Source organism: Aspergillus heteromorphus (assembly GCF_003184545.1).
Source record: "Aspergillus heteromorphus CBS 117.55 chromosome Unknown BO70scaffold_1, whole genome shotgun sequence".
Classification (NCBI taxonomy): domain Eukaryota; kingdom Fungi; phylum Ascomycota; class Eurotiomycetes; order Eurotiales; family Aspergillaceae; genus Aspergillus; species Aspergillus heteromorphus.
In genome coordinates this window covers 1820817-1834159 of record NW_020290406.1, presented here as the reverse complement: position 1 = coordinate 1834159, position 13343 = coordinate 1820817, and the positions used below count along the sequence as shown (strand labels likewise).

General features: G+C 56.2%; 6 protein-coding genes across 6 annotated transcripts; 3 read left to right on the top strand and 3 right to left on the bottom strand.

Moving 5' to 3' along the window:
• Window positions 1-18: 18 nt before the first annotated feature.
• Window positions 19-1408, bottom strand: BO70DRAFT_357689 (protein SYS1). Its single transcript, XM_025542096.1, has 2 exons — window positions 903-1408; window positions 19-829 (listed from the first exon to the last, which is right to left on the bottom strand). The coding sequence occupies exons 1-2, from the start codon at window positions 1148-1150 to the stop codon at window positions 400-402; spliced, it is 678 nt and encodes a 225-aa protein (XP_025404303.1). The 5' UTR covers window positions 1151-1408; the 3' UTR covers window positions 19-399.
• A 96-nt stretch (window positions 1409-1504) lies between these two features.
• Window positions 1505-2266, top strand: BO70DRAFT_357688 (cytochrome c oxidase subunit 6B family protein). The gene is made up of 2 exons (XM_025542095.1): window positions 1505-1817; window positions 1957-2266. Exons 1-2 carry the CDS (start codon window positions 1593-1595, stop codon window positions 2077-2079), a joined length of 348 nt encoding a protein of 115 aa, XP_025404302.1. The 5' UTR covers window positions 1505-1592; the 3' UTR covers window positions 2080-2266.
• Window positions 2247-5962, bottom strand: BO70DRAFT_357687 (putative RNA-binding protein (Nab3)). Its single transcript, XM_025542094.1, has 6 exons — window positions 5368-5962; window positions 4321-5169; window positions 4085-4264; window positions 3530-4025; window positions 3247-3467; window positions 2247-3185 (listed from the first exon to the last, which is right to left on the bottom strand). Exons 1-6 carry the CDS (start codon window positions 5741-5743, stop codon window positions 2614-2616), a joined length of 2694 nt encoding a protein of 897 aa, XP_025404301.1. The 5' UTR covers window positions 5744-5962; the 3' UTR covers window positions 2247-2613.
• A 1212-nt stretch (window positions 5963-7174) lies between these two features.
• Window positions 7175-7976, top strand: BO70DRAFT_391956 (peptidyl-tRNA hydrolase domain protein; the record flags this gene model as incomplete). The annotated part of the gene is made up of 3 exons (XM_025546255.1): window positions 7175-7485; window positions 7574-7834; window positions 7889-7976. 3 exons carry the CDS (start codon window positions 7175-7177, stop codon window positions 7974-7976), a joined length of 660 nt encoding a protein of 219 aa, XP_025404300.1.
• BO70DRAFT_425239 (snoRNA-binding rRNA-processing protein UTP6) lies at window positions 7957-9462 on the bottom strand. The gene is made up of 2 exons (XM_025547663.1): window positions 9280-9462; window positions 7957-9193 (listed from the first exon to the last, which is right to left on the bottom strand). The coding sequence occupies exons 1-2, from the start codon at window positions 9367-9369 to the stop codon at window positions 8099-8101; spliced, it is 1185 nt and encodes a 394-aa protein (XP_025404299.1). The 5' UTR covers window positions 9370-9462; the 3' UTR covers window positions 7957-8098.
• A 288-nt stretch (window positions 9463-9750) lies between these two features.
• BO70DRAFT_306074 (putative integral plasma membrane protein) lies at window positions 9751-13229 on the top strand. The gene is made up of 8 exons (XM_025540030.1): window positions 9751-9811; window positions 9867-10413; window positions 10462-10588; window positions 10695-10733; window positions 10790-10874; window positions 10925-10970; window positions 11019-12829; window positions 12896-13229. The coding sequence occupies exons 1-8, from the start codon at window positions 9773-9775 to the stop codon at window positions 13052-13054; spliced, it is 2853 nt and encodes a 950-aa protein (XP_025404298.1). The 5' UTR covers window positions 9751-9772; the 3' UTR covers window positions 13055-13229.
• Window positions 13230-13343: the final 114 nt, after the last annotated feature.

Here is a 13343-nt window from a genome sequence, read left to right as displayed (position 1 = left end):
CATCTATCTGCTATCACCCCGGCTTATCACCCCATCCCGGTCGCGGCGATGTCATAGGCGCATGTCGCCGAATGGCCGGACCCTGATTGGCCCCATCAGATAACAGCCCCCGGCGCCTTCTCCGGACATTCAGCAGCACGAACCACTAGCCACTAAGCACTCAAAAACTATATTCCAAAACAACAAATTGACCATCTATGCTGGTGCCAGCCAGCTAGGGTCTACATGATATAGTAGCAGTAAAGATATTAAACCAGAGCTCTTCCTCCAGCGCATCACGAACCACCAAGAGCCCCCAAATAATAGCACAGTCGGTCACAGTCAAAGTCATAATATATAAACCCGGATGTCAAATAAACAGCCAACAATCGAAAGAATAAAAAACACAGTAAGTGAAATCTATACCGCCTCCTCGCTCCCCACCCCCTTCATATCCGCCATTTCATACTCATCCCCACTACCCTCCCGCATATTCCGACCTCGTCCCCGTCCCGTCGACAGGGAGAACGAGATGTCCGCCTGTTCCTCCGCCGCTGTCGTCTGCTGTGAGCCTGGTCTACCACCACCACCACCACCACCATCACCGGTGGCAGAACCGGAACCAGACACCCCTCCAAAGCTAATCGGCTGCAGCTCCCTCCACCGACAGGCCCAGATACCCAGGAAGGTCATAAACGCGGCACTCGCGCCCTGCAGTCCCCACCAGAGCCAATTCGCCGGCACGGAATGCGAGTACAGCGTCGTGGCGATCAGATGCAGGAAGTGTAATGTGAGGGAAAAGTCGGGGATGAGTTTCGATCGGGAGACGAGCAGGAGGAGGAAGATTGCACTGTGAGTGGGTTCATTCGTTAGTTAATCGCTCGATTGATTGATTGGTTGGTGCTTCTGGGGAGAGCGCTTACCCAATCCCACTGGTCAACATCCAGACCAACCCCAGCATCCACCCGATGGTGGTATCTCCGCGGAGCGCATTCCAGCTGAAGACGAGGTCCAGCGAGAAAACCGTGCCGTAGACCAGCGTCGTGAAGAGGATCAGCGCCGTTGCGGTGCCATAGTAGGCCACTTGTAGGAGGAGGATCTTCCGGACGATCTTCAGCGGGGGAAGGTCGGTACGAGAGCCCGCTCGCGGAGGTCGGCGGCGCGGGGGCATGAACTGGGTTGGAGGTTGTTTACCGGATTGAGCTTGTGGTGGTCTGTTGGTGATGGTGTTTTCGGAGCGGAGGCTGGGCGAGGTGCGGTGCGGTGCGGTGCCGGGCAGGGAAGAGTAGCAGCTGAGAGGGGTATATGGCTTTGACGAGGAGCCCGTCGAACTTCACTCCCTAGTAGGTAGATGATATAGTACAAGGATCCCCCTTAGAGCGCAACCCCCAAGAAAAAAAAACCAGAGTGACGTGGTAGAAGGTTTGGTCGAACAGATGATGTTTGTTGGAAGAACGACCGGACGGGTTAGCGCCACATGACCGCCCGGCCGGCCGGCGCCCAGCATTCATTCATGCGGAGCGGAGCTTCAATGCATTGCATTGATCGGGTCTTCCAGAACATCTAACCTCAACCTCACCACCACCCTGCACCCGAAAACTCGAAAACACACAATGGGCTGGTTCTCCTCATCCTCCGACGCCCCCAAGACTGCCTCCGATGGTGGTCGCATAGCCCCCGACCGAAGCTCCCGCGCGCGATGCTACGAAGGCCGCGACTTGTTCTTCGCCTGCCTGGACAGGCATGATATCCTGGATGCGATCAAGGAGGATAAGGAGGTGCGCCGGAAGTGCGGGAAGGAGATCGCTGAGTTTGACACTGCCTGTTCCGCTGCTTGGGTATGACTTCATCCATCCATCTATCCATTGCTCGTGGATTTTGGTCTGCGGAGTCCGACTAGGGACGGGATTGTTGGATTTGGACCCCCCCCCCCCCGAGGGTGTAAGGATACTGGCTAACTGGATGATGGTTGAACAGGTCAAGTACTTCAAGGAGAAGCGCGTGATGGAGTTTAACCGGGATAAGACGATTGAGCGCATCAAGAAGGAAGATGCCGCCAAGGTCCAGGATTTGAAGGCACAGGGGTGGACTGCCCGGTAAAAAGGCAGAAGACAAAAGAAAGGGGAAAATAAACGAGACCGAGGATACGATTGTGCTTGAAAATTAGGGGCTCCGCCACTGTACCATATTTCGCTCTACCTGTTTTCTAATGACGGCCATTGCTACTAGACGCTCTCAACTACATTCTTGGAACATTGTCTTATTAAGGTTGCCATGGGCTTGCATTTGTCTCAGCCAGGCTGATCCCATCATGCCTGATATCTCGCATGAATTCATAGAAGGTGTAGATACAATAGTTCTGCGACAAAAGCAGACATCCCGCGCCGTGATGCCCATCCCGGACCTCAAAATCAACTAAACCATGCACTCCTGTAGCCCGTGCTCGCTATTCGACCGATAAAAACAACCCAACAACCGAGCCATCATAACCCTACCGACGGTACTGTTCCATATCCGGTTCTCAATCGATCGATCAGTCAACGCCTGACTCCGCGAGATGTCGCCAACTGAGAAGCCAGAGGGAAGCAAAAGGGGAAGAAGAGAAAGAGAGGAGTAAACAAAGAATGCCATCAATCATTGCTTCCACTTGCCCAGCTGGTGCATTATGTTCTGCACCTGGGGCCCAACGGCGGCTTGGTTCTGAGGCTGCTGGCCCCCCAAGCCTTTTGCTAGCAGTGAGATCAAGTTGGGGTCAGATACCACCGGTGCGTTGGGCGCCTGCAAAGGGAAGGGCTGTGTGTGCATTGGCTGTTGCTGGTTCGCAGCAACCGGCGGTCGAGTAGCAGCATTCAGCAGGCTGGCCAGATCTCCTGCACCGTGGGATGTGCCGGCAGTGGGAAAATGTTGCGGTCCAGTCGGTACTGCAGCCGGCCGCTGCTGGAGAACCCCCAGAAGCGACTGGAGAGTGGGGCCATCCAGGGAGGTAATCAAGTTTGCAATATTAGGCTGATTCGCGAGCGCAGGCATAGAGGCATGGGGCACCTGAGGGACCTGAGGGACCTGAGGCACCGACACGGCTGGGATGGGAATGGGCGGAACGCCAAACGCCGGGCCGGAGGTGAAGGGAGCCGAGGGGGCACCACGCTGCATGGACTGGGCGTGGAAGACTATCTCCGCTGCGATGTTGGGCTCGACATCCGGATATTCTACAAGCATGTTAGCGTTAGGTCCCACGCAGTTGGGTCGGGTTAAGTAAGGGCGGCTAACCGTTTGAGCGAATGTTGTCTGCACCCGCGCTCCGATCAAACACTTGCAACGGAATCTTTCTCGAAAACTGGCTTGGTCGCGACAGTCTCACCACGGCAAGGACTCCCTCTTGGATCTGTCGCTGAACGGCAGCGTTCAATGGGATCCGGGGCCCAAGCACCAGCACGTCCACCCGGAGTCCACGGTTACGGAAGGAATTCTCCACGTGGAAGATAAAGTTCCTAGAAATGAGTATTAGCAATAGTGAACAGGAGAGCACAGACCTCAGAAATGTATCACTCACCGATCCAATTCCTCCAGCACAAGAATCTGCACCTCTGGAACATCTCTGGGAGCCCGTCGCGGGACAGGAAGGTCTGCGTCGCCTTCGTATGCTCCCCGAGCCCGTGGGCTGGGACTGCGATACCTCCGATCTCTCGTGTACGGTGACCGAGAACGCCGTCTTTCGCGTCGATCATACCGCTCGGGCGTCCTGTCCCGGGACCGGTATCCATCTCGGGCACGGAAGGTCCGGGGAGATGGCGAACGCGGAGCAGGCGGAGGTCGATAGTCGTCACGTCTACGATGGGTTGGCTCGTCCCTGAAGTCGCTGAATGGCACCCGCCCCGACTCGTACGATCGATCGTAACGATCAGCCGTAGCTCTCGCAGCGCGACTGCTGGGGGGACCGTTTCTGCTGAACTCGGGAGACCTAGAGCGTCTCGATGGAGGGGCACGAGAGGTTTCTGCTGTGGCCGCCCCTGGTCTTGTACTCCTCTGGGGCTTGGAGATTTCAAGGTCTGACAGGATATGGATCAGTCTTGAGCGAGGTAACCGATCCTGTATTGGATATACTTACGGACTTTCCGTCCTCTCACCACAGCACCTTGCTCCGCGTCGAGGGCCTGCTTACAAGCGGAAGAATCGAGGAATTGGATAAAGCCGTACGCTTGCTTGATCGATATCTGCGCCAGCTTCCCGAACTTGTGGAAGATGTGGAACAAATCCCGTTTGGTCACCCGTTCGGTGGGGAGATTGCCTGGATTCAGCCAGTCAGAAAACTGCGAAGATTTGGAACTTCTCGGTGATACTCACCGACAAAAAGCCGGGATCCAGGGGGGAACCGGTCCCACAGGCCTTCCGTAACGTAGATTCTCTCATCATGGAGGAACTCGTCATATTTCTTCTGGACCTCCGGACCCCACGGAGTATCCTCATCGGCACTCTTGGCTTGACGGGCTTGTGACCGTTCCCTGCGACTAGTCTTGTTATTTGCGGGGGCTGGTGTCTCCTGAGGCTCGGAGGCCGAGGGCGAGGACTGCTGGAAGCTTGGGACAGGGGGAGGGGGCAGGGCGTTGGAGCCCGAGGAGGTCCCCGGGGCGCCGGACGCGGCCAGTGGACCAGCCAATGGTGAGATCCCTATATTGGACTGGTAATTACTTTGTTGGGCGGGGTAGGAGGCAGTGGGAGAGGACTGTGCGGCAGTAGGAGTGGTGGCGGTGGAAGAGGAGGAGTTCGGGGGGAGCTGATGGTAGGACCGAATATCATCGCTGGGATTGTAGTTGGGATGGATGGAGGGCTTCGCCTGGGGAGGGGGGCGCGGGGGAAGCCCCAGGGCAGATTGGAGGGCGTCCTCGTCTGCTCCTGCTGGGGGGATCGCAGAAACATCCACGGACAGAGGCGCCGTCTCCGAGACCGCAGGGGCAGAGGGAGCGGTGGAGGAAGGGGGGAGATTATCGAGGAGGTTCTGGAAATCGACACCATCCTCACCCGTGTTATCTTCGGCAGCTTTGCTCGGTGAGTCTAGGCGATCTTGCGGCGCGGACTGGGCCGTCCAGCTGGTGGCAGCGTGGTCTACCTCGCTCGCACTGGGGATGTTCTGAGCGGCATGGGAGGAAGAGGGAGGGACATCGGGGATAGAAGAAGCTAGGAGGGAAGCGGGATCTGATGCAGGCAGAGTGGTCAGAGAAGAGTTTGCGATTGCTCCCTGGGTCGCAGAGGAAGAGGAGGAGGGAACAGTGGCCATGGGAGGAGGCAGGGACGACGCCCGGGGAGTAGTGGTAGCCGCCGCAGAGAGTGCGTTGGCCGTGCCGTTCCTCGAACCATCATCGAGGGGAGAAGAGCCAGTGTGGAAGAAGCTACCTTGAGTAGGGGTATGGGGTGGTTGCTGGCGCAGTGGTGATTGCTCCGGGGCTGGATCGGAGCCAGTGGTTCCCCTCACCTCGCGGGGCCCTGCATACTGGGCCTGAGGGTTTTGGTGTTGCTGGTGGAGGTGCTGGTGGAGGTGGTGTTGATGGGTGGAGGAGACAGCGCCCGGATCCCTGGGATGCGTGTGGAAGTTATGCCCATGGAGGAAGTCGGGCCTCTCGTAAGTCGACGTGTCGTTGAAAATGGGGTCCATTTGATTCTGAAGCACCGGGATCCTGGCCGGTTCCGCGATGTGCAGCGGACGGGGGCTTTCGGGAGTCAGGGTCTTGCCACGAAAGTGAAGCGCTTCATCTGGGGAGCTGGGCGTCATGTAGACCGAGATGGAAGAGACCGATTCATCTACAGGAAGAACACGCAGGAAGGTTGCGACAGAGCCACACGCGATGGGGATTTTGGAAATGAAAATCGACGAAAGCTAAGGTGGGGCTATCTTGGAAAAAGAACCGGGCCGTTGGAGCCGGGGCGGTAAAGGGGATGGACGGCTGGAAGCCGCTGGTTTGTTTGGGAGGGGGAAGAGGGAGGGGAGGGGGGGAGGGGGGGATGAAAGAAAAGAGAGAGGTGAGAGGAGAGAGGAGAGAGTCAGTCGCCGCCAGCCAGTGGCCCAGATGGAGTGGAGGAAGGGAGAGGGACTCGACAGCGACAGACGCAAAAACAAGACAGTAAGTGACGTGACGGAAGGAAGGAAGGAAGGAAGGGAGGAGGCAAGAGTTGAGGGAAAGAGCCACCACCAAGGCGTGACTGTGTCCGTATAGTAAGTAGTGGTAGGCAAAAGCTGATACTGCTAAGGATCTAGTAGTAGGAGTAAGACGGAGGAGCGGAAGAGTAGGCAAGTGTCATCAATACCCAATGATGACACAGGAAAAGAGAGTGGGAGAAGCGGACATCCGATCAGCAGATGCGATGAGGAGACCGACGAGGTGCTCCCATTGATGGTTGGTGATCCGATCAGGGTCGGGGGCGCGACCAGAACCAGAAGAGAAGGTTGTTGAGAAGAATCGAGGAGTGTAAAGTTACGGAACGGGCAGAGTTTGCGCAGGCCTGCGTTGCCCTGACTGCGGCCATCCGGGCCTTAGGGGCCTTACGGGGTCTTACGGTGTTACGCAGTACTCGTTACTCACAGTCCCCGCCCCGATTGGTGCTGGGTCGACAGCTGGGCCGGCCATGCGGTCTGAGTGGCCAGATCTCCGGTGAGGGGCGGGTCAAGGCGCGTCTGGATTCCTCTTGTTCTGCTTGTTCTTAGTCACCGCCGCGCCTAAGAATAGTTAGTCAGTCAGTCAGGAGTCTCAGGACATCAACATGAGGGAGTGAGTGCTCTCTGACCCGACGGAAGTCTTCCGTGGAGTTGCCTGGGTTGGGTAAGGCTCGGAGCGCTGGAAGTCATCTGACTGGCTTGCAGTGTGAACGTCAGGCATCCAAGTTACCGATGTTGAGGCCGACACTACTAGATAGATACTATCTATCTACTAGATATCTATCTACCCGCCGACGAACCCTCCAACCCTGCCTGCCGGTCACCGTCTCTATTCTAGTGACCACTAGAAAACGGGTCCTTGGTACTCCGTCGTACTAAAAGCTACCTTACTCTAGCTCGGGTTCTGGAAGATCCTCGTGCTTTGTGACTCGCTAGCATGCCATCCTTAATTCAATGTCTTTAGTCTCTCGACTTATCTACTCCGTACCCAGTACACCCAGCACTCACCCCCCTCCCTTCCCCTCCACTCCCTCACTCCTATCAGTCTCCATGTTTCGAACCAATCCTGTCAGAAGGGGACTCGGATTCTTCATCACCGGTACTGTCCGGTCCCCTCCCCGGGAAATTTACCGCTTGTCCCAGCCCTCTTTTCCTCTCCCCTCGTCAAGCCCCACCATCGCAACACGAAGCTTTGCGTCTAGGCGAGCCGCCATCGCGAACAACGACGGTCTGGATGCGGCGGAGGACTTGACAGCAGCTAGGGACTGGGTCGCTAGGCTCAATGCGAACACCATACCGCGTGACATTGCTGAGATTTCTTTCAGTCGCTCTAGTGGCCCGGGGGGTCAGAACGTCAACAAGTAAGCTGCTGTCCAGTTTCCCGCACCGAGCCGATCCATCCCGGTGATTGGCGTGACTAACAGCTATCTGTCAATCCTCCCTGCACAGAGTCAATTCGAAAGCCACATTACGAATCCCCCTCCATTCGCTGCTGCCGCTGGTCCCTCGATTCCTACATCCTGCCCTGCTGGCGACTCGCTACGTCGCTGCCCGAACCCAGAGTCTGGTCATCCAGTCGGACGAGTCGCGGAAACAGACCGCCAACGTGGAGTCCTGCTACGATAAGCTCCACCAGCTCCTCAGGAGCGTGGCGGAGGACAATATACCCGGGGAGACGTCGCAGGAGCAGCGAGACCATGTGCGAAAACTGTAAGCGTCCGTTTCTTATAGGCAGGCGGAGCCCCCTTGGCTAATCCTGTACAGACAAAAGGCTGCGAATGAATCGCGAATCAAGTCGAAGAAAATGCACAGCAGCAAAAAGAGCAACAGACGGGGTAGTTATGACGACTAATACACATGCTAACTTTTCATCATCCAATAACCAAAGCGAACTTCCCTCATTCATTGCCCATGAAGCCTGCGACGGAACTATCCGGTAAACGCCGATGAATGACTGAAAACGATATGTAAGCTCTACGCTCCCTGAACAACTTGCTCCGCGTTGCGAATGGTGGCCGCGATGGCCTTCTGGAGGGAGGGATCCAGGCCCTCGGTCTTCTCGAGCGGCTGTAACCAGCTGATGATCCCCCTGGCCACATCGGGGTTGTTCCGGTACTCCTTGAGGCGGCCGAATGCCGCGCCGAATGCACGGGGGAAGTCGGGTGAGGTGACCGAGATACCTGCGGCGGGGAATTTGATGTAGCATATTTGCGTACGAGGACTGTTTGGCTTGGACTGCACCATTGCGTCCACGACGTGTCCGAGGACTTTGCGCAGACAGGGTAGGTCGTCAAACTGGACAGCCATGTCATAAAAGTCATGGCCGAAACTGTCATCGTTGTCGAAGTTTTTCATTGCCGTATCAAAGATGGCGAGGGGAATGGCACCGCTCAGAGCAGGGGTCGAAGCGAGATTCTGGAGGGCCACTTCGTCCACGTCGCCTTCTTCCCCGGCGCTGGGGTTGATGTCTTCCCCGGTGATTTTTGGCATAGCGATCATATCGGCATCTAGATCATCATCATCCTCCACGGGCTTGGGAGCCTCGGTAGGCTGGTCGAGTCCCAATATCCGCTGTCGTGCCACGAGCTTGGCGATGTAGATCAATTCCAACTTGGCATAGTGAAGCCACAGCTTCTTGGAGCCCTTGCAAAACCTCAGCCCGCGCTGCATGTACGCCCGGGACTGTGTCATGTCGGCATGTTCATCCACGGAGTACTGCGCCGCATAGAGCCACAGGTCGACGTTGGCGGGATGTAGTCGCACGGCGTCCGTGAGAATGGACGAGACCTTCTTGTAGGCCTTCTGTTGCCTGGCGTATTCGAGGAACTGGACCCACAAGCCTATGTCGCCGTGGAATTTGCGAGTCGCCCGATCCAGGATGAAGAAAATTCTCCTCTGCCCCGTATATCCCGCCGTGCGAATGCCCAGCCGCTTCACCCTCTTGCGGCGCAAGGTGTCCAGGTTCATCTCGTATTGCGCATATCGAACAAAGTCGGAGGGCTGAGCACCCCGCGCGTTCAGCTTGTGCTCGAAATCGGACCGTTTCTTTATGATCGATGTGATTTCTTCCTGTGACAGACGGGGGGGGGGATTGGGTCAGTGATCCGAGCGGCATGGCAGTGAGTGGATTGTCAGTGGGATGTTGGCAGATTTACCTTGGAAAAGATCTTCTTGCGCTCATACTCCTTGAGCTCGGGCACCGACTTCTCCAGGAAGAAGCGCGCCTTGTCGGTGGCGGCGGACATGATGGGCTATGGGCTTGCTTGTCTTGCGGGTTGGGGTGTTCCTGTTCCAGACGGCCAGGCAAAAAAAGTTGTCGGCATCCCGCACGAGACCCCCGACAAATCCACTGGGGCAGGGCCCGACCGCCCGCCTCTTCTGGTTAGAACAGCTGGCGCGCCCGCGTGTTGCCGAGTGTCCGCCTCCGTCGGTCATCCCATCTCTCTCCCTCCCTCCTCTCCCTCCTCAGGGGAATCTTGAGTTTCTCGTGGTTGTCGTTCCATTGAATGCCCCGCTCTCTCCCTTTCCTTTTCCTTCTTTCCGTTTCATAGCCGCTCGTTTGCACCCCCTATCTTGTTCAGTTTTATCTTATTCTTTTAATTGGCCGGAGTCCGAGCTCGGTGTCTCCTCCCCCCCCCCGTGCTGCCCATGGCTCCCAGATATAAAGATGGGGATGCCGTCGTGGCGGTGGGTGTCTCTGTCGACCGACTTCAATCCCCCAAGCTAATGGAATCTGTGGCAGGTGAATGGAAAATGGATCGCCTGGACGCATACCGTCGTCGCCTACACGGCCTTCTTCAGTGCCCTCGTGGTGGGCATGTCCTTGCACTTCCGCAAGATTGTCCAGAACGAACACTACGGCTACCCCGACGAATGGTTTCCTTCGGTATCGGCCACCATCGGCGATCGCTATCCTGAACGCTCTTTCTTCCAAGTCTTCATTGCTATCACCTCGGGTCCTCGATTCGCCCTGGTCTTCCTGTGGTACCTTCTGACTTCCCGCCCCAATTCCGCCCTCCCAAAGCTGGTGGCTGGCGTGGGCTTGTTTCGGACTTTCACATGCGGCGGCTGGACTTATGTTACCTCGACTGATGACCACGACTGGCACGATATCTTCATGATCTCATACCTGGTGGCAACGCTGCCCTGGACTCTGGGCTGCCTCGCTCTCAGCCCGAACAACCGCCGCGCTGTCAAGTACCGCAAGGTCTTGGCGAGCCTCTTCTTCGGCACTCTGGTCCCTTTGATCTACTACTTCATCCAGCACAAGGTGCACAAGGTGCCTGGGGGTAAGCACGGTCATCGACTGCCTGTGAGAGGTTACTGACGCCCACCAGCTTACACCAAATACGCCTTCTTCGAGTGGTCACTCATCCTGTTCGACGTGGGATTCGACGCAGTCACTGCGCTCGACTTCGACGCGTTTGAGATTGTTGTGAGGGATGTCAAGGGGGTCAGCAGAGGGTATGTACAGTGGCTTCCGAAGTAAACCAGAGCGAGAGAAAATGTACAGTTGCCAAGATTGGTTGTTGGTATTTGAGAGACGTGATCTAAGATCGCATACTTCCAGGCAGTTGAAGACCACTGCGGACTCCGTCCTTGAAATAGAGTGTGTACAATCTGTTCTCCAGAATAATCCGATCATGGCAGTTAACCCGTAGTCAGGAAGGGCAAGCCTGTTGGGAACACGTTTGGCGAAGGTTTCTTCTGGACCGAAATCATTGATGCCGCCGCAGATGTCTACAATGGGGTACGCTTCAACCGAGCCATCTCTGCAGTGTCATTGCTGACGTGTTGTAGTTTGTCTTTTGGACGATGATGACTGCCCTTCCTGTTCTGGTTTGGTGTAAGTGATGCTTTGCTAACCCCGGGGCCACACATCTAATTGCTGTAGATTTCCCTCTCTGGCACATGGGTATCTCCGGATATGAAGCCGCCATTGTCTGCTACCTTTCCCCCCTACTGCTCGGTATCCCAGCTCTGAAGTCTGCGGCTATCAAAACCCCCCGACTCTTCCACCTACTCTCGTTGTCCGGACTCCTGGCATACAAAGTCCAGGACCCGGCCAACCGGCTCTTTGTGACCTCCTTCGGCGTTATCTGCAGTTGCTTGACATGGGCTGCTACCTTGTATGCGGAGAGGGCGAACACCACCAGGCTGGAGTCCCGGATCCTCTCATGGAGCATTGGGTTGATCATGTCGACCGTTGCCAAGTATGCATGCACGACCAACAACCCTCTGTGGCCCATTATGCACTCCGAGAATGGTGGATGGAACAAAATCGGAATTCTTTTCGCTGTCCTGGCTGTCCTTCGGTCCTACCGGAGACCTACCACGAGCGGAGGAGATCATTTGCCGTCGAGCGGCAAGAAAGGCTCTTGGCTCTTGGCCGGTCTGGGCCTTGGAGGCTTGTGGTTTGCCATGCACTACCTTCTGTCAGACTCTAGCACGATGATCTCGTGGGTCTGGGATGGATACCCTGTGCGGGGCCCTATTGCAGTTCCTCATGGCAGCCTCATCATCTTTGCCATGGGCGCTGGCCTCGTGTCCGGTCTCTTCTATCCTTCCGTGGCTGGAAGTTGGACGGCGTTTGGAATTGGCTCCTTGGGTGCGACCTTCCTTACCTGCTACGAACACTGGACTGGCTTCTATGGTGCGCTTGTACTTGCGTTCTACCTTCTGGCTGTGACTCCCGTCCTGGTTTCCTCGGCTGTCAGACACTCTCCGGCAGCTACTTTCGGAATCGCCTCCCTCCTGTACATCTTCCTGATTTTGTTCCACGTTTGGGTCGTTGCCTACGCTTTCGTTCCCGGTGGATACCTTGTCAGGGAGCACACAGATTGGGTCATGATTACCATCATGCTGTCCATCGGTGCCGGTGTCTTTTCGGCCGGAGTGTCCAACGTTTCCAACCCGAAGAGCAAGGCCATCATCAGCCCTAACAGCCGGAGACAGCGGTCATACTTTGTTTACGTTCTCGTGATCTTGCAACTGCTGTCGGTCGCTATCTCATACCTCCGCTTCCCCACCAATGACTATACCCCTTACCACAAGGAAGACAAGGTTGCCACCATGGGTATCTGGACGGTGCATTTCGGCCTCGACAATGATATGTGGGCCTCTGAGCGACGCATGCGGGATGTGATCCAGGAGCTGGAGCTGGACGTGATTGGCCTGCTGGAATCCGATAACCAGCGCATCATCATGGGCAACCGTGATATCACCCAGTTTGTGGCGGAGGATCTGGGCATGTATGCCGACTTTGGACCCGGTCCCGACAAGCACACGTGGGGATCCGCCCTGCTTTCCAAGTTCCCGATCGTCAACTCGACCCACCACCTGCTTCCTTCCCCCGTCGGTGAGCTTGCGCCTGCCATCCACGCTACTCTGGACATGTATGGAGAGCTGGTTGATGTTGTCGTCTTTCATTCGGGACAGGAGGAAGACCCAGAGGACCGCCGCCTGCAAACGGAGTACCTGTCCAACCTGATGGGCTCTACACTTCGCCCGACGGTGTTGCTGAGTTACCTGGTCACGAAGCCGCTGGAGGGCAACTACAACACGTACGTGAGCGACATCAGTGGCATGAAGGATATCGACCCCACGGACTGGGACCGTTGGTGCGAATACATTCTTTTCAAGAAGTTGAAGAGAACAGGCTACGCCCGAGTCAGTCGTGACTCGATCACCGACACTGAAATTCAGGTATGCCCCTTGGCCAAGATTTTTTTTTTTTTTTTTTTTTTGGGTCGTGCAGCTAACCAGCCACAGGTCGGTAAATTTGTGATTGGTGAGCCGGAGCCGGAGAATGAAATGCGCATCCCGGAGGAAATGGTGCCTCCAGGGCTCCAATTCCCCAGCCTGTTCCGCGGCCAGGGTGTTCGTGGTCACCGGTACCATGTCTTTGATGAACCCAGATACTGGCAGTGAGTAGTTGCTCGTATCTACGGGGGTATGCGATTCCCGATATCTCTCAGCAACCCCGAATGTCTCCCTATACTGTTCTTGAGTATAGTTCAGATTCCGAAACATACCAGCATTGCGTGGCCGACCGCCCGCGATGGTTGATATGATCTTATACCGTGAATTTAATCGTACATATTCTCACCCCTTCCTGACTGCTGGTTGGGTTGATCATGAGCTCTACCCCGGTTGGGGATCCCAGTTGGATGGGCCTGGGGCAGGGCGTGCAGTAGTTTCTACGTACATTCTGTAGCGC